General features: G+C 36.9%; 1 protein-coding gene across 1 annotated transcript; it reads left to right on the top strand.

Annotated features, from left to right (window-relative positions):
- Nucleotides 1-127: 127 nt before the first annotated feature.
- LOC133335000 (uncharacterized) lies at nucleotides 128-19,042 on the top strand (the record flags this gene model as incomplete). Its single annotated transcript, XM_061543306.1, has 7 exons — nucleotides 128-268; nucleotides 4,756-4,997; nucleotides 9,911-10,290; nucleotides 13,204-14,449; nucleotides 14,495-14,546; nucleotides 17,808-18,914; nucleotides 19,008-19,042. Coding segments are annotated over 7 exons (3,203 nt in total), but the record flags the coding sequence as incomplete, so codon positions are not given.
- Between the last annotated feature and the right edge of the window lie 8,881 nt (nucleotides 19,043-27,923).

Below are 27,923 nucleotides of genomic sequence, written 5' to 3'. Positions count from 1 at the left end.
TGATGAAATATATTCGAATATACCACCAACACATTTGTTTACTTCATTCCATTTTATTACTGCCCTTACTCACTTATTCATATATATATTTTCTTCTTTTCTTTTGCTCTTCATTACGTCTTTGCAGATACTGTTACCAAGTCATGTCCATTCTTTTTGGCTTCTGGCATTGTGTTACTGCTGAGTTTCATTGTGTTTCTGATACCAACCTGTTCGCATCAAAATAATTTATATTACTTTAGTGCCGGTATTATGTTCATTGTGTCAGGTAAGTAGAGTAAAGGATTGTTTTTGTGGAAAATCTTTGTTATGGGTTGTCTTTTGTTTTCCCCCTTTTTCATTTTATTTTGTTTTCCAACAATGTTGATTTTTCACTGTTATACAACAAGAACAACAATAAAATATGGCACAATTATCATTACAGTCCCAGTACCCAGCACCCAATTTCCATCAATCATCTGTGGTTACATGAAGACCATAACTCCATTGCCACTGCAGGCAGACACAAAAGAAGAATGAAAGAAGAAAAAAAACGACAAGTCACTCAATTAGGGAGAACACACAAATGTTTTATTCCCCTCTCTTTCATGCTGCTCCCTATCATTAGTAACGTATCCCTTACCCAAAAATATGCAACTGTTTTTTTTTTCGTTGTCGTTTTTCTTGTCTCGCCGTAAATTTGTGGCAAATTTATACAGACATGGTAAGACAGCAAAATAAACAACAACAGCAACAATAAGAGATATGAATTATTGTAGTTGTGTTGGTAACGACCACTGCAGTTTACATAAATTCATATAATGGTCGGTTATGGCTCAAGCATACCAATGTAAATAATTTCAAATTTCAGGAGTCGGTTCTGGGGACCGTATGATTTACATGCAGGACAGATACATGTAACAATCATACGCTTTGGTGTCTGCTTTCTGAGAAGCAATTAGTTATGTTAATCACACTGTGATTAATATTGAATTGATAGCATTAATTAGGACATAACAATCCAAATATATATAAAACAAATTAGGTTGAAAATTAAGAAAGAAAATTGACGCACTCTTATTTTTAACTATCATAGCACAATGATTTTGCAGTACATATTTGGTATTTTGAATGCCCATGAATTGTAAAATTTTCCTATCGAAAATTACCAACATTGGTCCACGTTTTGGTATATCTTACATACGACGATATGAGCCCATTATCGGTAGTTTGAAGATTTTAGCCGAATTTTCTAACCAATATCCAGTAATACCAATGGCTATAATTTGCACTACGGTATCATGGAGTGTGAAAATTATTTTTTCCGGACAATATCGATTTAGGTCAATTTTTCGACGTAGCCTCCACAAAAGGTTCCATCCATCGGTATTTCGAAAGATTTAAGAATAAAAATCCGTATATATGTAATGACGAAGTGGTTGTAAATGGATATTCCGTGTTTTTCAATAGTGAAAAAAATCTTTACCGAAAATTTTGTGTAGGTCCATATAGAGAAGAACCCATTTTAAAAATGTTGAAGGTTTTAGCTGCGAATTAACTGTAACGTGGTATTTCGAATTCCTAGTGAATATGTAATTCTCTGCAAAAGAATTGTAATAACCAGTAAGGAAAGTAGTAAAGTCGGACGGGGCCGACTATATGATACCCCTCACCACTATGGATATATTAAACAGGACCATTAACATGAAATTGAATGAACTAAAATACGTAATACTTATCTAAATATGAATCGACTAAGATCAATCAATAAACATGTCATTCGTTTGTTACGCTATTCTATGCTCAATTTTGTACGTTGTGCAAAATTTCATGCCTATCTGACAAAATTGAGGAGTTTGATGCACCAAATCCGACGAAAATATATATGGAAACTATATATCCTAATATGAACCGATTTCAACGAAACTTGTCACATGTTAGTTTATACTGATTTCAGTATGTTTTGTTCCTATCAGCCATATATTGGTTCCTTGGTGCGTCAATTACTTAAAATCAATCGATAATATATAAGCGATCTATATCTAAATCTGGACCAATTTTCACGAAACTTGGCAAACATCACTCTAGGTTCAATTCAGTACGTTGTGGCAAATTTCGTGCAAATCTAAAAATATATAGGGACGTTGGTGTACCAATTACAAAAAATCGGACGAAATTATATATGGGAGCTATATCTAAATCGGGACCGATTTTCACGAAACTTGACAAACATCACTCTTGGCTCAATTAAGTGCGCTGTGTCAAATTTCGTGCAAATCGAAAGATATATAGGGACTTTGGTGCACAATTTATATAAAATCGGACGAAACTATATCTAAGTCTGGACCGATTTCCACGAAACTTGGCATACATCACTCTAGGCTCAATTCAGTACGCTACGCCAAATTTAGTGCAAATCGAAAGATATATAGGGCCTTTGGTGCACCATTTACATAAAATCGGACGAAACTATATATGGGAGCTATATCTAAATCGGGACCGATTTTCACGAAACTTGGCAAACATCACGTCATGCCAAATTTCGTGCAAATCGAAAGATATGTAGGGATATATATGGTCATCCAATTCGAATCAAAACTGCGACCCGTACTTTGTTTACAATTTAACATGGACAGACGGAAAGACGGACATGCATATAACGACTCATGCACAAAGACATAATACCCTGTACCACAGTGTGGTGAAGGGTATAAAAATGCATGTTTCTAAATGGCTCGCATTCAAAAACCCCACTTTATTATCAGTACGTTTAAGTTTTAGATTACTGTTCAAACTGAGTGTCGATAAGTTATTTTTTCTGCTTAGGTGAGCGTTCCGCCTGTGGCTCAGCCACTGTGAGGTAGGCAAATAGACAGGAATTGTTTCCTGTCTAGAAATTCATCTTGATATAGATTCATGGAAAACTGTTTTCAATAGAGGGCTCATCCAGATGCTTTTCTACTATCATAGATATCTCTTGCAGACATCTGCATCATCTTCCTTTGTAAATAGTGGTAGCATCTCCTCAGATGGGAGTATCCTCTTAAGACGTAGCAAATTCCTCTTCATCATCGAAATGCTCCATAACTGCAGTTTATGTCCAATTTTATTTGTTCAGTTCACAATGTTGCATTGCTTCAGATTGGCATTCAGGGTTTGACAGATTCATTTGCCAATATCGTCGCCTATGCTGGGAAATTCGGTCTTACTTCGGGCAGCTCTCTGAAGCAGTTATTGAAAACTTCATAGAAATATTGTCAATCAGCATTCCCATTTTCTTGTTCGTTCAATTTGCCTGAAAATACGTTTCTCCTCTCTCCTCGGTTTACGGAAACGATTATAGGAAGTTGGTCTGAACCATTTTCTTCGATCAGATGTTCCCTAGTGGCATTGTTAGGGTAGTTACGTACGTATTCCCTCACGACTTTTAGGATTTGTCTAATCAGAAGGATTTTATTGTCTTCCAACATGCCTTCCTGAGTATTTTTGGTCAAACACGTCCAAGTTCGATTGTGAATTATATGTGGGGATGCCAGTAAGTGGAATACAGAAATAAAAAGTCAAAGAACCGTAGACTGAAACAGAGAGTTCACCAATGTGTGGTGATATCTCCTAGCGAATCAAGGCATACATTGTTCACCTTGTAGGAAGCGAATATGCGGCTACCTCTAAACAGGGGTCATATTAGATAGGCAATAAAAGTCGTCCGCGCAGATATTATCCTTAAGGTCGATAGCAGAAACCAGGTTGTCAGGAATTTGATAAAGAATCATTGTTGGTAATGCGGCTCCTGTGGGGTCAGCTGACGTAAGTGCATTCGTGTCTCCTCATGATTCCAATAGACCACTTACATTACGAAGCGAATTTCCTCCTGTCGGTCAACACAGCGGAGGTTATGGAGTCGAGTGGTGTCTTGGCAGAGTTTTTCGCTCCGTCAGAAGATTTATTTTGGCGTGTCTTCATTAAAATTGAATGAGGAATATTTTTGTAAAATATATTCTCCATATGTTTCGAGTCCCTGTGAATTGTTTTGTTTCTATTTTCTTGAATCTTTATCCTACAATACGAAACCAAATCTCTGTAAAATATCCTTTTCATTGAATATCTGCCATGGCATTGATATAATAACTACAAAAAATACGATAAGATAATAAAATGTTCAGCGTCTCATTAAAACTGTAATCCTTTTATAAATATGCTGTAGTGGCGATGTCATTTCATTTACCCATTCATTATTGTGTCTATCCACTCCACAACTTGTCTTTCATCCATCCATCCAAGAATATTCACTACTTGACACCTGTCGAGCAAAATAAAAGAAAAAGTTTTTACACTTGTTGTGACCATCATTAATATTAATTTCAATTTAACTTTTAATTATTGTCAGCTTGCATTTTTATACACATTTACACGTACATGTTTTAACTCGTTTACTTGTCATTTTTTCAATACCGTGACCAACACTGTCTATGGCACACTTCAACCCAATGCCATGATGCCGTCAATGCTGCTACAAACTGTTTTTGTAATTGTCCTGTCTTCATTATGAAACAAAAATCGCCGATATTCGAACTTCCACGCCATCATTAATGTCAATGACGATGACGACACCGGCCATGATGACAACCACCATTGAAATTTCGAATAATTCATTTAAACCTGGGGTGTAAACGACAATCCAACCGACGACGTCCATGCCAACCCATCGTTCACACACATGTTCGAAACATCAAAATGAAATATCTATGAATCAAAAAACTCAAAACGAAAAAAAAGGTTTACTGATGCTCATAGGTCTGATTGCATACATATCCATATTGAAGGCAGAAATTGGGTCAAAGTTGCGTCCAAGGTCATCGCTGCAGCCGCCCATGTTTAAGGTCACCTACGGTCAGAGTTTCTTTTTGTTTGTCTTTGGCTTTATAGCGACGGAATTTGTGGGTCTGTTGAACATTTTTCTCTACATCAGTCTGCAGGAAGCCGGTTATTATAGTGTAAGTATATCTGTGTGTGTGTGTGTGTGAATGAATGCATGTGTGTATGTACGTTTCTGTGTATCCACCATTCTTTGATTTCATTGAGAATTGCGTTATGTTGTTTTTTTTTCTTTTTCTCCTTTTTGTATTTTATAATTAAATGTGGGAATAAATGAAAGAAATGAATGAGGAAAATGGCGATAATAAACAATGCCAGAAACATGAAATGAAATCAAGAATACAAAAGACTTTAACAAAGACCCATTGAATATTCTTCTGCCATTGGAGAAATAAAGGATTTAGTTAAGTCGTTTGTTGTATAAACAATGGATAAAAATCAACGATTTTCACTCGAACTTTGGATGCATTGAGTCCTTTGTTGAAAGAATCGTTGATTTTCAATGTGAATGCGAAAATTCGATTATACGAAGTAAAAATAGGAATTGACAATCCAATGCAAGTAATGTAGTAAGATATTTCTTATTTTTACTTCTCAAAGATATGGAATAGAGAGGAATGTTTTATATTCACCTGAGGATCGGGTAATCCAGACATCTTCACAGTGATTAGAGTATTAATGGTTTAAAAGTGTTTTAAAATTTGCATATACTTTAAAACCCTAAATGACGTGTGACAAATTTAATTCATTTTTAAACATCACTTCCATAATTAATTTCTTTCGTCCACAAATCTATCCGATTGTGCCGAACGTTCGTGTACATTACAAAATTAAGTGGGGTCTATACCCAAAGAGATACGGATATTAACCATTTCATGGTGGGAGGATTTACAACCCAATAAGAACTCAAATTACTTATTTAGCTGGCTTGTCGTCCAATAAGCCGAAGTTAAAAAATATTTCCAGGCGCATCGGTATTTTGCGCACTTTTTCCAATTTGAAAGACCGTGTTCAGCAATGTTGTCTTCCACATGATCTTTCCCTCTAATTCGTGGCCTTCCCCTTCCGCGTGAACCATCAATATGAACTATCCAACGTAGCCACTGCAGCTCGATACGTCTGACAATGGCGATGTCCTTCTACGCAGAACGACGGCCGTCAACACAGATCGGCCCATGAATCAAACACTCAGAGAGGGACCTCATCTGCTTGCGTAAGTACCCATGTATCGGATCCATATAACAGCACGGGTAATATCAGCGTCATGTAGAGTGTTAAGGATTGAATAGGATTGGGATATGAACGTAGTTTTAATATGAAATTATGGGTACTAAATTTTGTACAATTTTAGGTGAACCAATAGAGCTACAATCAAGAAATTTGGAGTTAGGATCACTGTTGCGGTGTATGATTGACATATGTAAAAGTTTTAGAAATCTGTATTAATGTGTTCTAAATTTGGTACAATTTGAATTGTGAGTGAATACTGAGACTTGGATTTGGGATCACTGTGGAGGTGTAGGATTGGGGTATGTAGGAAGGTTTGGAAATTGTTACTACTTTGTACTAAATTTAGTACGATTTGATTTGTGGGTGAATCGATAGAGTTGGAATCTTGAAATTTTGATTTAGGAACATTGTGGAGGTGTAGGATTGGGGTATGTAGGAAGATTTTATATTGGTACTACTATGCACTACATTTGGTACAATTTGAATTGTGGGTGAACCGATAGAGTTGCAATCCTGAAACTTAGACTTAGGATTAGTGTGGGGGTATAGGATTGGGGTATGTAGGAAGTTTTCGAAATTTGTACTACTGTGTACTAAATTTGGCACAATTTGATTTGTGGGTGAACCGATAGAGTTGGAAGTTTGTTCGATGTTCGATGGATGGAAATAATGTGTGCTAAATGAAACTAAATTTGGTAAAATTTGGATTTGGGTGAACCTTTAGAGCTCTAATCATGAAATTTGGTACCAAATGATACTCAAATTATGGTCGATATTAATGTGGAGATTATTTAGTTGTTCTGACATATGCAGTTTTGTGTGAAAATAAAATAATATGTTAATACATGTTTAAATATTACCCACATTCGCTAACGAAGTAGCGGGCATATGCTAGTAGACTGATCATCAACGGCCAGACGTAACGGGTTTAGCTGGAAACGTGGGATGTAGGTCGGGTTTAGTGCGTAGGCGTGTGACAAGGCGGCACTAAAAAGTACTAAAATATGTACTACGCCGGAACGGTTAGAAGTACAACTTTGAAATTTGGTACGTAGCTTTGTCTAGAACGAGCGAAGTGGAATTTGTGAAAGCATTTGGAATGTTACTACGTTCATATCCCAGCACTATTCTTCTCCGTATTTCAAAGCTGATGTTATTAGTTTGGTTTATGGCGTTATCGATGTATATAAAATCATTAACTACCTCGAAGCTGTAGTTTCCAACTTTCACAGTTGTTTCGAGTCTACTGGACGGCTTGCGCGTTAATACTATCAGCTTGGTCTTTTCACCATTTACTGCCAGTCCCACTTTGTCAGGCTTCTTCTCAATTCGATCAAAGGTGGCTGTTATCGCTCGCAATGTTCAACCAATTATATGGATGTCATCGGCGTAGGCGAGTAACATGTGTTTTTGGTGTACAGAGTGTATCTCGTATGACCTTTTCTACCAGGATGTTAAAAACGTCACACGACAAACTATCACCTTGTCTGAATCCTCGTTCGGTATTAAAGGGCTCCGAGAGGTCCTTTCCGACTTTAACTGCTGATCTTGTGCCAGTTAAAGTTATTTTGCATAGCCGTTTTAATTTTGCAGGAATGTCGAAAGCAGACATGACTTTAAACACCTCTGAACGGTATTTGGCGCAGAGAGAGTGAGTTTATGGTGGATTTGCCAGGTCTGAAGTCGCATGGGTATTGTCCAATAATGTCATTAACCATTGGCTTCAGTCGTTGACACAGCACGCTGGATATCACTTTATCTTCTATAGTTGGTATATGTCTCCTTTTGTGTAAGGGACCCAGGATGCTGAGGTTCCAATCATTGGGAATACATTCCTCTAGGCAAATTTTACTGGTGAATACACCTAACCAGCACTTTATCTTCTATAGTTGGCATATGTCTCCTTTTGTGTAAGGGACCCAGGATGCTGAGGTTCCAATCATTGGGAATACATTCCTCTAGGCAAATTTTACTGGTGAATACCCCTAACCAGCATCTGGCCACCATTCTTGAATAGTTCGGCTGGTAACCACCTGCTGCTTTCATTAGCCGATTGATTGCTATTCTGACCTCATCTGCCTAGGTGGTATAAACTCTATACCGTCATCTTTTTTTGATACCAATAGCTTTTTATAATGCTCCTTCCAGATCCATAATACGCTGTCTGTTTTTGTCTGTCTACAGGAGTAAAAACTCAAAGTAACATATTTTTTAGCACTATATATGGAGATTACCCTAAAAAGTGTACTAGTATTGATTTTTAAAAAGAAGATTTACCTCTCGGGCAATCAGAAGTAATTATATACGCCATAGAATAAAATTTTTGTAATTGTTCACATGAAAGCCATCATGCTTATTCTAGGGTCAGGCCCCTTTTTCTGCGTAAAATTTCGTGATGTTCGGGTTATAAAAATAATGTTGTTTGTAAATTTCATCCCCTAAATATTAACCTGTCATTTACTAATTATAATGGACAGACGAGTAGGCTCTAGGCTGCTTGGTACTTCTCCTAAAATTGTTTCTTATCGGAAAAACATATGGTTGCACATCATGATATTATTACCTATTCTACGTTAAGTCTGAAAATTTCCTAATCGGCTACATTTCCACTCTCTAGAATTGTAATAGTAAAACTAAAAAAAAGATTTAGTAAATATATTATAATCCGTAATTTGTTTGCAACATCTACATTAAATAGGAGGATGGCGTCTATAGGACAGCTTCTTCTGGTATCTCCCCGCAGATGGCAAACTTATATGAATATAGTGAATTCTGTGTGGTACACAGTTGACAGAAATTAATAGTTATATTAAACATATATTAAGTGCCACTGTCGGCCTTATAACTCCATCACATCTGGTAATTCATCCTCAAAATGTCACACTTTTTAAGGTGTTGTCTTAAACAACATTTAAAAATACTCTTAATTTTATTTATCAATAAACTCCAATGGAAATCTTCACTTAAAAATACCAAAAAAATTCTGTACGATATCTTGTATACAAAAATACAAACTTTTAATATAAATTAATGTACTCCGACAACATTGCTTGCTACCATCCTTTCCGTATACAGTGTTTTCCTTCTTTATTTGATGACCAATCTCATTACCGTTAAAACTTTAACAAACTGTCGTCCATTCTTGTTGGTCATTTCCTGGTCATGGTCACTGGTCAACGTCCAGGCGGAGCATGCTGCATGCAGTCGGTAGTTAGCAGTCAAATCCGTTCTGTTTTATATCCGTTCGCCGGGTCAAGTATGAAATTTAGTTATAACTTTCATACGTCTTATGCTACTGTTTTCACTTGACTTCAAAAACCAGATTATCCTGATTTTTGTCCCGTTTACAGTTGCCAAGTTCTTCTTCGTCTTTTATTTTCGTTTTCTACACAAATTGATATCTGATTTTGTTTAAATTTACTTAGTTTGCAGTTTGACCTTTTAGTTTTTTTTTTGTTAACTTCTTTGGAAAAGAATGAAAGTGTATTAGTGGTGGATTATTTTGATCCTTTATGGAGGTACAAAAAGGAAATTAAATTTGATTTTGATATTTGACAATTTGATTGGTTGTATTCAGGAAAATTTAACTTTTTTGAGTGATGGGTAAAAAAAGGATTGAAAGTTAATACGCTTGAGTTATTGTTAATTGGGTATTGTTATCCTGTAAAGAAAATGCACATATATTGAAATAAGATAAGAAGTATAAAACTAATTTAATAATTTCAAAATATTGAATGTATTTAATAGTTATATATAGCTGTCATAAAAAATTAGACATTGATATGGATACCAAAAATTATTTACCAACTTTGTCTCCTTTCTCTAGCGCCTTCCCTGCTTCAGTATCTCAAATCTCCAGGAGAAAATCCGAGAGGGAGAAAATCGTCAAAAACGTAAACAAAAGAATGCCAAAAATACCTATAAAAGCTATAAACATGAATTGGATAAGAAACCCATCGATCGTAAACGTCATGGACAGCAAAATAAAAAACGTCAAGTTCGTGCACAAGAATTAGAATTGGACTCAAAGAAGCTATTGAAGAATATGACACAAATGGGTCGCATCGAAGCTGTTGCAGCGGCCGCCGCATCTGGAAGGCGTAGTGCTGCTGAAATGTTTGACAAAAAATCCGAAGCACCACTGGCATGTCGCAAACATCCAAATGGTTTGGGCTCAACAATGTTTCTTAATGAATTGGAAAGGAGGTGAGTATTAAATTATTTCTGTGTAGGTTATAATATGTAAACCAATATTAAGATCGGTCGGATTGAATTTGTATACCCTACACAACTATGTAGCAATGATATTATAGCTTTTGGTTGGTAACGCCGCGAAATATTGGTCCTTTACCCACCTTTTAGTATATCGATCGTAATATTTCGACTAGCTGAGTGGATCTAGACATGTGTGTCCGTCTGTTCATAATAGTTTATAAACACGATACATGGCCAAAGTCACGAAATTTTGAATGTAGGACCGGTTCTGGCCATGGAAGACGTCCATTGTTCGGTTTGTTTTTCTAATAGATCTAGAGGCCACAATTATGGCCCGAAAATAACGTAATTTTACACAGAGAAAGAGGTCTGACCATGGCATGTTGTTGTAGCATCCCTATTGCTTTTATACAATGGACTGAGGTGATGACGTTGGCCGAGTAAGACTCGGGTCGATTCGGATCGTAGACCACTCTGTCGTGGAAATGACCATGGACTGTGTGATTTTACATAAAAGTTGAAGGATATAGACCCGAGAAGTTTATAGTATATTGAAGAGGAGTAATTGACCTTTAAATTGATATCTATTATATTTGTGTACATACACGGATGTGAGAGTCATATTTAAACATTACCAGGGTATATGTATTTATATATTGTTTAGGAAATGTATCGTGATGGCTATGAAATTTTGAATGAGGTTCAGGTTATTGTGAAGGACGACGCCTATAATTTTCGATGATGATAAGGTGATATTTATCTAGACGCCACAATTATAAACCGAACATCATACATTTTCCAAGACAAGGCGATCTGACCAACTAATTCGAATGACTGTCATGATAATGAAGGTCAATATAAAGCGGGTCAAATGTTGCCACAGAAGAGCTGTTTATATCTTATCGGTCAAGAGAGTGCAAATATCTCGAAATATTTCCCAGGCTCGGAATATAGATCCGCATAAACTAAACACGCAGTGTTAGTTGTGTAAAGTATCATATTTATATTTATCATAGTTTACTCCGCTTACTGTTTTACAATGAAATGTCAAAATTGAGAATAATTAATAGTCAAATCTCGGTACGAAGAACACTATACATATACCTGGCCTAATAATGAACTTGCGACTGAAATGGTTTCATTTTTTTCCATTCTGATTGAACTACCCTCCAAATCACGGGTTAACAGAATCTTCTGTCATCGAAAATATTAGCCGCATTTTTTCACCAAGAAGTTTGGCACTGTGGTAGGTTCATCGTGTGACGTAGCTCCGAAATGAAGCTCCCGTACAATTTTTATACCCTTCACCTCACAGACACGAGATAGACACATGGTTCCTATTGAGAATATGCATAGATTTACTTTCTGAGTCGATTTACGCATGTCCGTCTGTCCGTCCGTAAATGTATTTGTGTGAACAAAGTACAGGTCGCATTTATGATCCGATTTGGATAAAATTTGGCATAGGTAACTTATTTGGCGCAAGGACGAACCCTATTGAAATTAGGAAAAATCGGTTCAGATTTAGATATAGCTCCCATATATTATTCCGATTTAATGTTATTGGTGCACCAAAGTCCCTATGTATATCATTCGATTTGCAAGAAATTTGGCACCGCGTAATGAAATAGGTATAGAATGATGTGTGTTTAGTTTGTTGAAAATCGGTTCAGATTTAGATATAGCTCCCATATATATTTTCGTCCGATTTAATGTAAATGGTCCACCAAAGTCCCTATATATCTTTCGATTTGCACGAAATTTGGCACAGCGTAATAAATTAGGTCTAGAATGATGTGTGTTAAGTTTCGTGAAAATCGGTTTAGATTTAGATATAGCTCCCATATGTATTTTCGCCCGATGGACAATTTACATCAATTGTCCACCAAAGTCCTTATATATCTTTAGATTTGCACGAAATTTGGCACCGCGTAATGAATTAGGTATAGAATGATGTGTGTTAGGTTTCCTGAAAATGGTTAAGATTTAGATATAGCTTCTATATCTGACCAAATGAAAAATTTAGTATCGGTTGCAGAATGAATTTTTATGAATCTAATTTCATTTTACTGGTCCTTTAAAAATGCGACGTCTGTTAGGATTAATCTGTTGAATATACCCAAAGTGGTGAAGGGTATCATATAGTCGGCCCCGTCCGACTTTACTACATTTCTTACTGGTTCATATTTTGAAGGTCTTAGCCGCAATTCCCTACCCAAGTGGCTGTAATTTATGATCCTCAATTATTGGAGGATGAAAACCTACTTTGCAAGAAATTTTCGATATAGGTCGTTTTTCAAAATGGTTCCTCATAAACAAATCCACGCAAACTTCCGGTCTTTTAAAAATTTCAACCGCAATTCTCCCACGAAGTGTCTATAGTTTAGTGATTTTGGCTTCTTGAGGGAAAAAAAACTTCAAACAACTTTCCTTATCAGGCGCATTTCCACAAACGAAGTCAGTGGTTGGAGAGGATTTGATTTGGTATTCTAGATTCTTACAAAATGTTCGGCTTATGCCCATATTTTGACAAAAATCCCACAATATTTTCCACCTCTTGTGTTATAAATGTAGAATCCTGTAAATAATTTATAATAACTCTCATATGGGAGTACATACATCAATATAACTACTACTGTGTATCTAGATGTCTTTCTGCACGGGTACATCAAGTAAAACACCCTATATACACTGAATACCTATGTATTGAATACATTCTACAGATTGTCCATCTACAAAATATATGTCGTTTTTCGATATACCACAAATCCAATAATTGGCCCAAAAAATAAACATTGACTTTCCCCCTTGAATTAAATCTTTAATATATTTACAAACACACACACACACAACTTTAAAATTCATTTGCCATTATTTATTTGCCGTCCTTCTTATCCATTACAGATACTATTTCGAAAAGAATTCCGACCATGCAATGTCGAATAAGTGTAATTTGCACTCGAAAAATTTGGCAAAATCTTTAAATGAACTTTATTTAGAATCTACACTGCCACCGCCACCACCTTCAGCCATACGGATGGGTGGCGGTGGTGGTGGAGGACTCCAACATCAAAGACAAAGACAACAACAACAAGCACATCGTTCTCAATATCAGTTACAAATACAAACATTACCACGACCGCCACAACAATTTAGCGATACACCGCAGGAGTTTCCATTGACGCGAAGTGTTTCCACAACAACGGAGATTTATGCCACCCACAATGTCAGTTTTGCCGGTGATTTAAGTGAGAAGGCGACAAACGCCCAACACAGTGGCAGTGGCAACAACAAAGCATCGTTGCACGAACAAAAGAATTCCACAAGTCTGAGCAATCGAAGACGTAATGTGGCAACCAACACGAGATACAACAGCGCTAGCGATACAGAGACACAGGCAAATGTTGCTCTTGGCACTGAAAGAAGTGGTGGCAGCAACAACAAGAATAAAAATTTATACAATAAACGACTGGAGCAGCTACAGCACCAACAACACCACTATGATGGTAAAACCAACTACAAGTTTGATGAACAGCAACACCAACGTGGCCATCGCCCTGTCCATCACAATAATGGCAATGTTGACGTTGAAGATGATGCTGCCATTGACCACAACCACCATGCCAATGAGAATGAGGAGGACGACGACAATGATGGCGATGAAGAACAGCCCCAAAAACTATGTGGTCTAAAAAGGGGTATTCGCAAAACCAAAGATGAACTTTTCGAAGAATTCTGCAAAAGGGCTGGCGTACGTCCAAAACCCAAAAATATTTACTATATTGAGAACGACGACGACGATGATGATGCTGCTGAGAACGATGTCGAAGAAGAACAACAACTCAACCATAGACGGGACATGAATGCGGTTATGGGTACTGGTGGCGGAATGAATCACAAAATGTTTCGTTCGAAACATAACCTACGCACCACCACCAACACCATAACGAACCAACAAAACCCCTTGGATGGCCGTAAGAAGCTGCATGACAAACTGCAAAGTGAATATCGGACCGGTGCAAATGACAGCAAAAATGCCAGTGGAAAAACTCGTGAAAATAATCACATTTTTTTGTCCGGAGAAGACACTGGCAGAGATGAGGTGGGGGACAACGATGTCGATGATAATGACGACGATGATGATGGTGATGCCGACATGCTTGGCGGCCATGCTATGGATGCGAACGACGATGAGCATGGTTTTAAGAAATTGACCGAAAATGAAGACCATTTATATGTGATTGATGGTAAGTTGATATAAAATGGGGATTGAAAGAGGAACTTTTTTTAAGGGGGGAGAAAGATTGAATTGAAAGTTTTCTTTGAGGAATTTTTCAGTTTTATGCGTCATTTATATTGGCTTCTGCAAGCATCCATTGCTTTACTCAAAATATTGCAAACTGTTTGATAATGGATGCTCCGGGACAAGAGACTAGAGAGTAGAGTGTCTACAGAATACACCATGTCAAGTAAAATTTTGGATTTTTTTTAAAGAATATTTTTTCAAAGGAAGTATAGAAGGCGTGGATTTTTTAAAGAATATTTTTTCAAAGGAAGTATAGAAGGGGTGGATTTTTAAAGAATATTTTATCAATGGAAGAATCGTTTCAGATTTAGGTATAGCTTCCATATATATCTTCGTCCGATTTTGTGCAAATCGTGCACCAAAATCCCTTTAAATCATTCAATTTGCACGAATTTGGCATAGCGAACTGAAGTAAGTCAAGAATGACGTGTGTTATAGTTTCGCAGATTTTAGGTAAATGGTCCACCAATGCCCCTCAAAATCATTCGATTTGCATGAATTTCAGCATAGCGTACTGAATTAAGTCTGGAATGACGTGTGCTAAGTTTCGTGAAAATCGGTTCAAATTTAGATATAGCTCCCATATATAGTTTTGTCAAGCCTTTTTTCAAAGAAGGCTTGGATTTTTTCAAGAATATTTGTCAAGGAAGGCGTGTTATTTTTTTAAAGAATATTTTTTCAAGGAAGACTTGATTTTTTTAAAGAATATTTTTGCAAGGAAAGCGAGGATTTTTTAAAGAATAATTTTTTCAAGGAAGGCGAGGATTTTAAAGGGCATACATTTTTTTAAATATTTTTTCAATAAACTATTTTTGAGCGAATTCGGATTCTGATAACCCTTTTTTTTTTGTAAAATCAGCAATGTTGTGCATATGTTTGTAACAGGCAGAAAGAAACGAGATAGACACATGGTTCCTTTTGAAAATATGCATAAAATCACTTTCTGCGTCGATTTACGTATGTCCGTCCTTCCGTCTGTCCGTCCATGTATTTTTGTGAAAAAAGTACAGGTCGCATTTATGATCCGATTTGGATTAATTTTAGCATAGGTCACTTATTTGGTCCAAGGACGAACCCTATTGAAATTGGGAAAAATCGGTTCAGATTTAGATATAGCTCCCATATATATTTTCGTCCGATTTAATGAAAAATGGTGCACGAAAGTCCCTATATATATTTCGATTTGAGCGAAATTTGGCACAGCGTAATGAATTAGGTCTAGAATGATGGGTGTTAAGTTTCCTGAGTATCGGTTCAGATTTAGATATAGCTCCTATATATATTTTCGTCCGATTTAATGTACATGGTGCACCAAAGTCCCTATATATCTTTCGATTTGCAGGAAATTTGGCACAGCGTAATGAATTAGGTATAGAATGATGTGTATTAAGTTTCATAGAAATCGGTTCAGATTTAGATACAGCTCTCATATACATTTTCGTCCAATTTTAGGTAAATGGTGCTCCAAAGTCGCTACATATCTTCCGATTTGCACGAAATTTGGAACAGCGTAATGAATTAGGTCTAGAATGATGTGTATTAAGTTTTCTGAAAATTGGTTCAGATTTAGATATAGCCCCCATATATATTCTTGTCCTATTTAAGGTAAATGGTGTAGCAGCAAATTATTGCTAGAATGATGTGTATTAAGTTTCCTGATAATCGGTTCAGATTTAGATATAGCTCCCATATATATTTTCGTCCGTTTTAAGGTAAATGGTGTACCAAAGTCCCTTAATATCTTTCGGTTTGCACGAAATTTGGCACAGTGTAATGAATTAGGTCTAGAATGATGTGTGTTAAGTTTCCTGAAAATCGGTTTAGATTTAGATATAGCTCCCATATATATTTTCGTCCGATTTAATAGATATAGCTTCTATATCTGACCAAATGAAAAATTTAATATCGGTTGTAGAATTATATGTTTATGGATACAATTTAATTTTACAGGCCCTTAAAAATACGACGTCTGTTAGGATTCATCTGTTGAATATACCCAAAGTGGTGAAGGGTATCATATAGTCGGCCCCGTCCGACTTTACTACTTTGCTTATGGTGTTATTTGAAATGGTGTTCACATACATTACTTCTCCTCATCTTCCTCACTGAACTCCTCTGCGATGTTAGTTTTTCTTTCTTTTTTCATTTTTATGTTGGACTATCCAACAAAATCAATTTAGTTTAGCTTCCGAACTCTTTTAGGGTATTTTGGCAAATAACGATAAAAAAACTCGAGTACAAAGAAAAAACTTCTTAGAAGTAGCATCTCATAATAGCACAACAACAAGCAGAATTATCGTTGTTGTTTTTTTTATTATTGGAAATACATTAAACGCTTCTCGTCTTCAATTGGAGTAGCACCAATCACTTTACTTGCCCAAGGACATTGTCGAATGAAAGCCATTTATCATTGCACTTTTGAGTATAGTTTAGAGGACTCTCATCGGGAATATTTTCTTAGCAATGGCAGTGGTTAGAAAAGTTTATAAATTGTCTCCAAACTCAAGAGAGAGAAAAAATTGTATTATGCGTTTGTTGTGCCAGAAATATAAAAATTTGGTATCTCATTGAATGGGTGTCATCAGTAAATACAATAAATACAAACAGCAATTACAAAGAAAAAACGCCAATGATATAATTCAGAAAAATTGAGGGACATTGTTATAGAATGTGATGCTTTGTTGAAAAAATGCCCCTGTTAACAGTGAATATTGTTTTCGAAAAAGTTGTCTAATTGATATGGGTCAGAATTTTTTCAAGAAAAGATGGCTAAATTAACTGATAAATCTCAGTTAACAAAGTCATCCCATTTATATGGCAAAAATGATATCGATTAAGGGCCCGAATCGCGGAATGTATATTTTCAAAAATGTCCTCAGAATGCTGCGGCTTTCTTTGATCGCAGTGAATTTAGATTAGTTAGAGTTCCGATAGACAATCTCTATATGAATTGCTTTGGATTTTTAATAAAAACTGGGCTCTGTGATTTTTACTTTTTAAAAAAGAAGAACACAGTGAATTGATATTTTATTTTATAGATATAGAGGTTTTACTGGTCTCGTTGAACTGAAGTTTCTCAGATTTTTTAATGTGGATACAAATTTTTAACATGAAGTGAGGTTTCACTTATTTTTTTTCGAAATAAAATTACCTCAATTAACCGTGGTTTCAGTGCTTTAATTCTTAATGTTTCTCCTTTCAGATAACATCCATTTAATGCCACCATCTGCAGCACTACGAAACAATAACCGCCGTGCTTCTATGTATGTTGAACCCAATCATTTGAGACGTCTTAGTTCCAATTTATCACTGCATGCCCTCTACACACCCCTGCCTGTACCAAAACCACTGTATGACTTTGAAAGTCCTGTTGGTGTGAACAGCGATTATGCTGCCAACGCATTTCCTTTGACACATGGCAATACCGCGGCCCATCATCATCATTATATGACTCGTGATGTATACGGTGGTTCACAAAATCGTTTGCACCACCCGGTCCATCCCGATTATCAACAACAAATGATGTATCAAAGTCGTACCACATTGCCGAGGGCTTTGGTGAAGCGTAACACCGATTCACAGGACAGTATAGCGTCAGCGTTAAGTACTAGCCAGTTGCATAATATTTACAGTTCAAGCCAGCAACGTTTGACGAATCTTATGGTGCAACATCAACAACAACAACAGTTACAGCAGCAGCAGCAACAACAACATCAATTACAACAGTTGCAGCCACAGAATCGTTATTTAAGCCTTTCAAGGGAACAGGATGTCTATAGTTCACGTTATGGCCTCCACAAGTCAAATGAAGAATTAAATGGGCACTTTGTTCAGCAACAGCAGCATCAACAGCAGACCATGTACTTGCAACCACCACCTCATCAAATACAGTATACGCAACATCCACTGCAGCAACAACAACAACATTCTCATATGAGTTCCTCTTTAAAACAACAACAACAGCCAATGGTCCAGTGGCCTACTGCCATACCTTCATCACCCTCGAATTTCCGTTTGTACAGCGTTGGGGGTCCCACAGCTTCTGTTGTTTCATCGCAAAACTCCAATCATGCTGTATTAACACGCTCACAAAGCGGAGGTGGTAATGGCACAGCTGGAGGTCACGGTCCTTCAAAATTCCAAAGAGCTTACGCCTTCGACGAACAACGTCGACCAAGTGGCATGGTTGGCGATGCATTCGATTTGGATGAAATCGAAAGGGAGAGACGACGTTCTCATGCCAGCCTATATGCCGGTATGGCTATTGTTAACGGTAGTCCAACTGTTAAAACAAATAACACCTCCAGTTGTGTCGGTGGTGGTGTTGGTGGAGGATCTGCTACAATCGGAGGAGTTTTACCAGCCGTACAGCTAAAACCAAGTGCCAGTAGTGCTCTTCGAGACCATTATGATATGATAAATGGTACAGCTGTGTAGAAAAATACTCCACGAGAGAGAGAATGAGAGAGGTTTCCTAAACAAACAAAATATGAGCAGAATATTGCATTTAAAAGCCCTTCAATGGGTACTTAACTTGAAGTCAACATGAAACAAAACAAAATTTTGAAACAGAAAAACTACAACAAATTTGGAATTGGCTTAATCATCCTAACCCTAAATAGTTCTATATTATCAAAGAAAAAAAATTATTGTACACTGCCATTAGGTATAAGTAAAATACTAGTAGGACATACTCCTGGCACCAATTTAAAGAATTTGTTACCGGTATATTGAATATTAAAAAAAAAACAAATGTGGTTTTTATTCGATATTTCCATGACAACAAATGAAATCATCAAAGCTTACATTCTGAAGTCATGCTCATCATAAATTGAACCCCTTCCCCTACTTCGCTCCCTACCACGTTCAATCAACCACAGAAACAAATAAATTTATCTAGCATTCATAAAAAGAGAGGGTTTGGATGACCAACCATAACTACATTCATATTGGGGATATTAAAGTCGGTAGGCAAATAAGAATATTTAAGAATCGTACTGTAACCCATAATTTATGACATGGGTTAAATATATATCGACTTAAATAAATCTTGACAGACGCATAATGCGGAAGTCCATGTAATTGGAAAACGCGGTTCTTTTGTCCAGCATTTCAATGAAATCGGACAAAAATATATATTGAAGTCATATGTAAATCGATTTGAAGAAACCTTAACACATGTAATTACATGCACAATTCTAAGGGCTAAACTTCAGGAATTATAAACAGATTTTCTATCTATATGGGATACTTTGGGATTTTGTTTTCTCTTTCGGTACCATATTTTTTGCCTAAGATTGTCAATATTGGTTCACTTTTAAATATAGCCTTCATATAATGGCATCCTTGTGATAGTCACCATAGGGATCGCAATATTTATGATACAGCTTTAAAATTCTGCGCTGATATTGCTATTACTCCTAGGATGGTATATAGGCTGCATTAAATTATAATTATGTGTCCCGCTCAACCAAAAAGGTTCTAATTTAACATATAGAGGTTTTGATGGCTAGCTCATCTCACATCTGCCCAGAAAATTATCAAAGTAGCACTATAATTTGATATAGGTCCCGAACCATTTTATTGAAGGTTTTACCCGTAATTTTTTTTTTCAAACACTCCACGAGCAGCCTCCTCTGCTTGCGCATGTACCCAAGATTCAGAGCCATACAACAGCACGTGTGATATCAGTGTCTTGTAGAATATGAGTTTTGTCTGGCGACAGGTGGCATTGTTTCCTATGTGGCTTAATTAGAACATAGTAGCAACTGTTGGCCAACACTATTTTTCTACGAATCTCTTAACCGATGCCTTTTGTTTATGGTGGCACCGATGTAGATAAAATCTATGACTACATCAAAGCTATAATTTTCAAGTCCGAGTCTACTGGATGTCTTGGCAACAATTTACCACTTAAAGATTTCCTGCATAACCATATAAAATGCCGAACGCAGACATCGGCGACATCGAATGCGGCTTTATAGTCTACGAAAAGGTGGAATGTGTCAATGTGTTTTTCGTGAGTCTTTTCTAGGATTTGGCGCAGTGTAAACACCTGGTTAATGGTAAATTTTCCAGATCTCGGCGCATGGATGTGGTTCAATAACATCCTTGACCATTGACTTCAGTCGTTCACACAGCACGCTGGATAGCACTTTATTTGCGATGGGAAGGAGCCTCATTCCTCTGTAGTTGGCACATATTGTCATGTGTACCTTTTTTGTGTACGGGACACATGATGCTGAGGTTCCAAGCCAAATTGTACTAATGAACTGGTGCAGGCTCCTTACCGCCGGTCTTGAATAGTTCGGCTGGTAACCCGTCTGAACTTGCTGCTTTATTATTCCTCAGCCGATTGGTTGCTATTCTGATTGCTATTCTTGGTATACACTCTATACCATCATCTCTTATTGATTCTGGAGTATCTTCTTCACCGCCATTATTTGATACCAGAAGCTTTTCAACATGCTTCTTCCAGATCCTCAACACACTATCGTTATATGTCACCAGGTTTCCATCTTTGTTGTGCCTGCACCAAAGCCTTCGATTTGGTGTTTTACTCGTTGGAAAAAATTATCCGGACATTATTCTGATTTCTGTACATCTCGATTTACTCACGTTTTTCTTGTTCTTTTACCTTTTCTCCCGATAATTCTCCCTCGCATTACGTTTTGCTACTGTCTGCAGGGTTGCCATATACGCTGCGTTTTTTCAACTCAGTAGCATTACAATGAGTTTCTTGGTGGTGGTCTTCGGTACCCAAGTGTTGCTTTTGCTGCAGTTTTTGGGGAGTGGGCAATTCTTTGACATTATCGGGACAAGGAGAGCTGTCGTAAAGTAAGTGGGTATGTTGAGCAAACACCTGTTGTGTTTGCAGCTTTTCGACGTCGAGTTTCCGTGTTGCGATAGATCGCACATTTGCTGCTACATTAAGACGAGGGTGAAACTTGACTGCTACCTCGGATCGAACGAACGTCGATCACAACAAGATCGATTTGATTTCTCGTTGTTCGATCGGGAGAAATGGTGTCCTTGTGTATATCGAGATCCTTGAATCTGGTGCTGCTTACTACGATGTTTTTTGCTGCCGCAAAGTTAATCAACCTTATGCCGTTGTCGGATGTTTCTTCATGGAGTCTGAATTTTTCGACGGTGTGACCGAAAATATTTTCCCTTCCGATGTCTTTTATTCTCCTGTTGACCATAAATCCGCATAAATCATGTCTCGTTTCATACGCTTGTTCCTTTCCATCGCATTTCCCGTAAGGCAATAATAACGGCTTTGTATTTCTCGAGTACATCCACCAAGGCGAAAATTCGCAGATCGTGGTCCTTTTTCACGTTTGCGTAGTTCGTCAACATTAGAGGGTTCGGTTTTATTATACCTTCACCACACTGTGGTACAGGGTATTATGTCTTTGTGCATATGTTTGTAACAGGCAAAAGGTAACGAGATAGACACATGGTTCCTTTTGAGAATATGCATAGAATCACTTTCTGAGTCGATTTACGCATGCGGCATGCCCGTCCGTCTGTCCGTCCCTCCGTCTGTCCATGTTAAATTGTAAACAAAGGACAGGTCGCATTTATGATCCGAATTGGATGAAATTTGGCATAGGTCACTTATTTGGCCCAAGGACGACTCCTATTGAAGTTGAGAAAAATCGGTTCAGATTTAGATATAGCTCCCATATATATTTTCGTCCGATTTAATGTAAATGGTGTACCAAAGTCCCTATATATCTTTCGATTTACACGAAATTTGGCATAGCGTAATGAATTAGGTCTAGCCTGATGTGTGTCAAGTTTCCAGAAAATCGGTCCATATTTAGGTATAGCTCCCATATATATTTTTGTCCCATTTAATGTAAATGGTGACCCAAAGTTCTTATATATCTTTCGATTTGAACGAAATTTGGTACAGCGTACTGAATTTGTTCTAGAATGATGTGTGAATCGGTCCAGATTTAGATATTGCTCCCATATATATTTTCTTCCGATTTAATGTAAATGGTGCACCAAAGTCAATATATATCGTTCGATTTGCACGAAATTTGGCATAGCGTAATTGTTTAGATTTAAATATAGCTCCCATATATATTTTAAGTGTCGTGAAAATCGTGAAACCCAAAGTTTGTCTGATTGTCACACATTTTTCAGGTGAATATAAGTTAATCACTGAAATCGGTTCACATTATATATATATATATATATATATAGAAACTCTATATCTGTAAATGAAAAGTTTAGTATAGGTTGCACAATTGAGTTGAAAGAATATACCCAAAGTGGTGAAGGGTATCCAATATGGGGTTTCATTGATTTCGAATAGTAGGTGGGGTTTTCCGGTGGGCATGTTGTCAGTTACAATTTCCACAATTGAGTTGAGAGAGGACCAAGATGGGACCTGGGAATTGCCATGTTAAATCCATTCCCTACGTCACCCCATGTATTGACATAGCCCAATAAATAGGTTGCGACTCATTCACGGTATTTCAAATGTTTTAGTCGGTAAAAACTTTAATTTGACATTTTTTTGAAAAATGATCACTATAAGTACAAAATTTGACATATCCTTCATATAAAGGTCAAATTGGGCAGATTCCCATCAATGAAACCACCTTAATGTAACCTTTGTCGAAGTGGACATCCACAATACCCAACTCTCCCTTTTAATTGTTATTGAATGGTTGTTGTATCACAGAAACACACACAAATACTGTTTTGGCTAGGCTAGCATAAACCACCTCTGTGTATGCACGTATGTGTAGCTGCTGTTTGTTGTCAATTTTGTTTTTGTCTGAGTATTCAGTTGAATTTTTATTTCATTACAACTTTGTTTTTATTATTTGTTTTTAAACGAATAAAAAATATGGTTGATGAAAACCCAAAAACCCTAAAAACCACATATCGAAAAATCAATTTTGGCTCAACGTAAAAGCGGAAATTTTTTATTTAATTTTGGTTTTGATTCGTTACGGTTTGGGCGAATATTTTTATTTATGAATATACGTATGTATGATTCCATTCCCACAAAGGCTGTTTTATTTTGAAAAAAAAGCAAATGGAAAAAATTAATATAGCAATTGCCAAAGTTAACTTTAAGAACTGATATATTTAGAATGTGAAAACTAAACAGAAAATATAAGAATATTTAGTGTTTAAGTAACAAAAACCTACAATTATTAAAATAAAACGGAGAAAGAACAGAAGCATCTAACACTATTAAATGATAGTATAATTAACAATCCTGTTTGTAGTCAATTTAGTTAAATAAATAAATGAGAAAAATGTTTAAAACTAAAATGTGGTAATTATTTAAATATCGGCTGGGTAGAATTGATAGTTGATCTATGTGAGAGACTATGCCATAACGTCAATCGATATATGTACAACATTTCAAAGCTCTTTTCAAACCATTAAGCGGAACAGTATAGTCGGGGGGGCCACCCATATGATACCCTACAGAACTACTACGGAACTCTAACTCTCTGCGGATCTGTATACCGAGTCTGTGCAATATTTCGTGTTATTTGCATCCACTTGACAGATTAGATTCTAACAGATATTCTTTCTTACCCTGACATATTTTCGGAATCGTGTTTTATTGCGGTAAACATTTACGCCATAATATGCAAAATTTAGCAAACACAGAAAAGTCTTCGTTGATTTGGCCCGCTGCATATTGTTCAATCATTATCAATGTTCAGCTTATAATTGTAGCCTATAAAGCGACTTGAAAACACACACACACACACACAAATAAAATTTTCAGTCCATCTTACCTCCTACCTATCAAGTGATCATCATCGAAAATTATAGGCGAAGTCCTTGACCATAAACCGAAAAAAAATCATAGCCATCAGTGCTACATATACGCCCTCTAGTGTGGTAATATTAATATCCGGATATGTAGGCCCATGCATATCCAAACATATAGCAATATAAATGGTATCAATTTAAAGGTCAACCACTCTTCTTGGATATACAATCCTCTTCTCAGGTATGTGGCCTTCATGAGTAAATGTATACGCCATAGAATGAAAATTTTGCCATTTTCACACAAAGATCTGGGCCCAGTTGTTCATTAAATGACCGTATTCCCCCCTTGTGTAACATTTTGTGGTGTTCGGGTCATAATTGTAGCCTCCAGAGTGAAAATCAGATGATTACGTCCTCTATGATAGCTGCCATGAAACGAGACATGAATTTGGCTGCGGATTTATGGTTAACAGGAGATTAAAAGACCACTTCTCCAGGTTCACTCCAGTAAATGAGCGAATTGCTCTCATTTGCGCCCATGCTCCGACCGAAGACAAATATAAAAAAACCCAAGACATATTTTACGAGCGCCTGGAACCAGCGTATGACGGCTGCCCTGGCCATGACATTAAAGTTCTGCTAATTCAAAAATCGGAAGGGGAGAAACATCAGACAACGGCATGAGGTTGATTGACTTCGAGGCAGCAAAAACATGGTAGTTAGCAGCACCAGATTCAAGCATCTCGATATACACAAGTCCAACTGGATTTCTCCCGATCGAACAAGGATAAATCAAATTGATCATGTTGTGATAGACGGATGGCATTCATCCAGTGTTTTAGACGTTTGAACGACCCAAGGAGCGAATATCCATTCGGACCCCTACCTTGTAGCAGCCAACGTTCGCACTCGTCTTAATGTAGCAGCAAAGGTGCGATCTAACACAACACGGAAAGTCGACGTCGAAAAGCTGCAAGCACAACAGGTAGCAGACGCCTACACCGCTCAACTTACCCACCCGATTGACGAAAGCATTCCTTGTTCCAATAATAATATAGAAGCACAATGGCAAAAAATTGCACACTCCCTACAAACTGGTGCAAAACCAAAGACCATCATCAAGAATGCCGTGGTACGTGGTATAGGGCAACCCTGCAGACAGTTGCAACGTGATGGAGAATTATCAGGAGAAAATGAGAGAGGAGGATTGTATTTCAGAAATAAGAACAAGGCAAACGAGAGCTTGACCAAATCGAGTCAGAACGAAGTCCGGAAATTTATACAACGAGAAAAAATACAAACCGAATACTTTGGTGCAGCACATTAATCTTAAAACTATCAAAAATGGAGTGTCACCTTTCAAAAGTTCTCTATAAATATGTTTTCGCTCTCCATGAAATTACAGTACCAAATTACAGCTAAAACTTCAAAAATATCGAAAATCGATCGGACATATATTGAACATATTGGTTCCAAGGATTAAATGTCGCCCTAATAATTGGACATCACCCCGAAAATGTTTGCCACTAATAATATGTGATAGCAAGTGGCGTAGAAACATCGCCAAAATTGATCACTCACTCATTGACGTAGTGCTTTAAGAGTAAACATATATTTTATAACAAAAACAATACATAGACGAGTATATAGTTCTCTGGTATAACACCGGTTAGCGGGGAACTACAATAAATAAAAAATGTTGAACAAATGGGTCATTGAAATGGCCGCGTTGGAAGGAATTTTAAATGGGTGGATAGTTTTTAAATATTGTGTCAATATGTTATATGCCTGTATGAGTGTGTGTATGGGTTTAATAATGGTACACATTTTCGCCTAGCAAACGCTTTAAAGCAGTGAATAGAATTTTATTGCTGTTGTTGTTGGTTTTATATGATGAATTTTTACAAAGTTTTTCAATTCAATTTAAAAACAAAACAAGAAACGACTAAAAGTGTTAACGATGAACACATAACATATATCGATTTTTTTTGTCGCTCGCTATCATTTTTTTTCATTATTTTTATTCACTTTGTGCTGTCTATTAGTTTTTGGGTTAAAAGGACAATGAGAAAAAATAATAAATCCTGCCCGTCATTTGTAATATATCACCACTTTTGTTTGTTCAACAGTTCATCAGTTTCGTGTTCATTAATTAATCCACAACAGAATGTTTTGTAAAAAACAGACAAAAGGTCCACCAAAATAGATGTCAAATGAAAATTAAATATAACAGAATTTAAAATAGTCGTAAGAGTATTTTTTAAAATATTGTAGCAGTTATAAGCAATGATGTGTTAAGCGGGCCTTTTAAGAATAGTTTTGAAGGATTATTAAGTAATATTTTTGAGTTCGAAGGTGTTCGAGATTATATTGAGAAAGTTTATGCATGTTAAAGCATCGATTTTATATATATATATATATATATATATATATTTTAAATAATATTAAATCTATTAGTGTATTTTAAAGCTGTATGCTTGGATTGTCATACAGTATTTTTATGCATTATTACAATTTTCATCGATATCTTTGTGATGGATTATTGAAGCTATAAGCGTGGATGTTAATAGTACTTCTTTGATGGATAATTGAAGCTTTAGGCATGAATTTGTAATTTTTGGAAGATTATTGAAGCTGGAAGCGAAGAAGTAAAACGACCAGCGTGCATGTGTGAGCATACATTTTGAGATGGCATATCTAAGTCATCAGGTATACAGATGACGGTATACAGTGTATACCACCTAGCCCAGATGAGGTCAGAGTAGTAATTAATCGGCTGATGAACAATAATGCAACAAGTTCCGATGGATTACCAGTCGAACTATTCAAGGCCGGTTGATGCTGGTCAGGAGCATCCACCAGCTGATTGGTACAATTTGGCTTGAGGAATGCAAGGCCAATGATTGGAAGCTCAGCATCCTGTGTTTCGTGCACAAAAAATAACAAGAGGATATGCGCCAACTATAGAGCAATAAGTCTCCATCCCATCGCATGCTGTGTGAACGACTGAAGCCAATGGTAAATGATATTATTGGGCCATACCAATGCGGCTTTCCGCCTGGTACATCCACCATTGACCAGATTTTCACTTTGCGCCAAATCCTGGAAAAGACCCACGAAAAACACATCGACACATTCCACCTATTCGTCGACTATAAATCCGCATTCCAAAGCCCGCTTAGAGGTGGTTAATGCCATGTCTGGGTTCGGCATTCCTGAATAATTAATACGGATGTGTAGGATAACTTTAAGTCTCACATTGTCAGCAATTAAAGGCTGGAAGACCTCTCGGAGCCTTAAAATGCCGAACGAGGATTTAGACAGGGTGACTGTCTATAGTGTGTGCCTTTCAACATTCAGCTGGAAAAAGGTTACACGAATGCAAATGCGAACCGAAATGGCACTGTGTACACAAAACATCATATGTTACTCGTCTACGCCGACGACATCGACATAATGGGTCGATCACTGTGAGGGGTAACAGCCGTCTTTGAACAAATTGAGAAGAAGTCTGCAAAGTGGGACTGGCAATAAATGGCGAGAAGACCAAGCTGAT

Source organism: Musca vetustissima, unplaced genomic scaffold (genome assembly GCF_032173495.1).
Source record: "Musca vetustissima isolate MV318-11 ecotype Yass unplaced genomic scaffold, APGP_CSIRO_Mvet_v1 utg21224, whole genome shotgun sequence".
NCBI lineage: Eukaryota > Metazoa > Arthropoda > Insecta > Diptera > Muscidae > Musca > Musca vetustissima.
The sequence above is the reverse complement of the archived record's forward strand: the minus strand, read 5'-3'. Positions and strand labels throughout refer to the sequence as shown.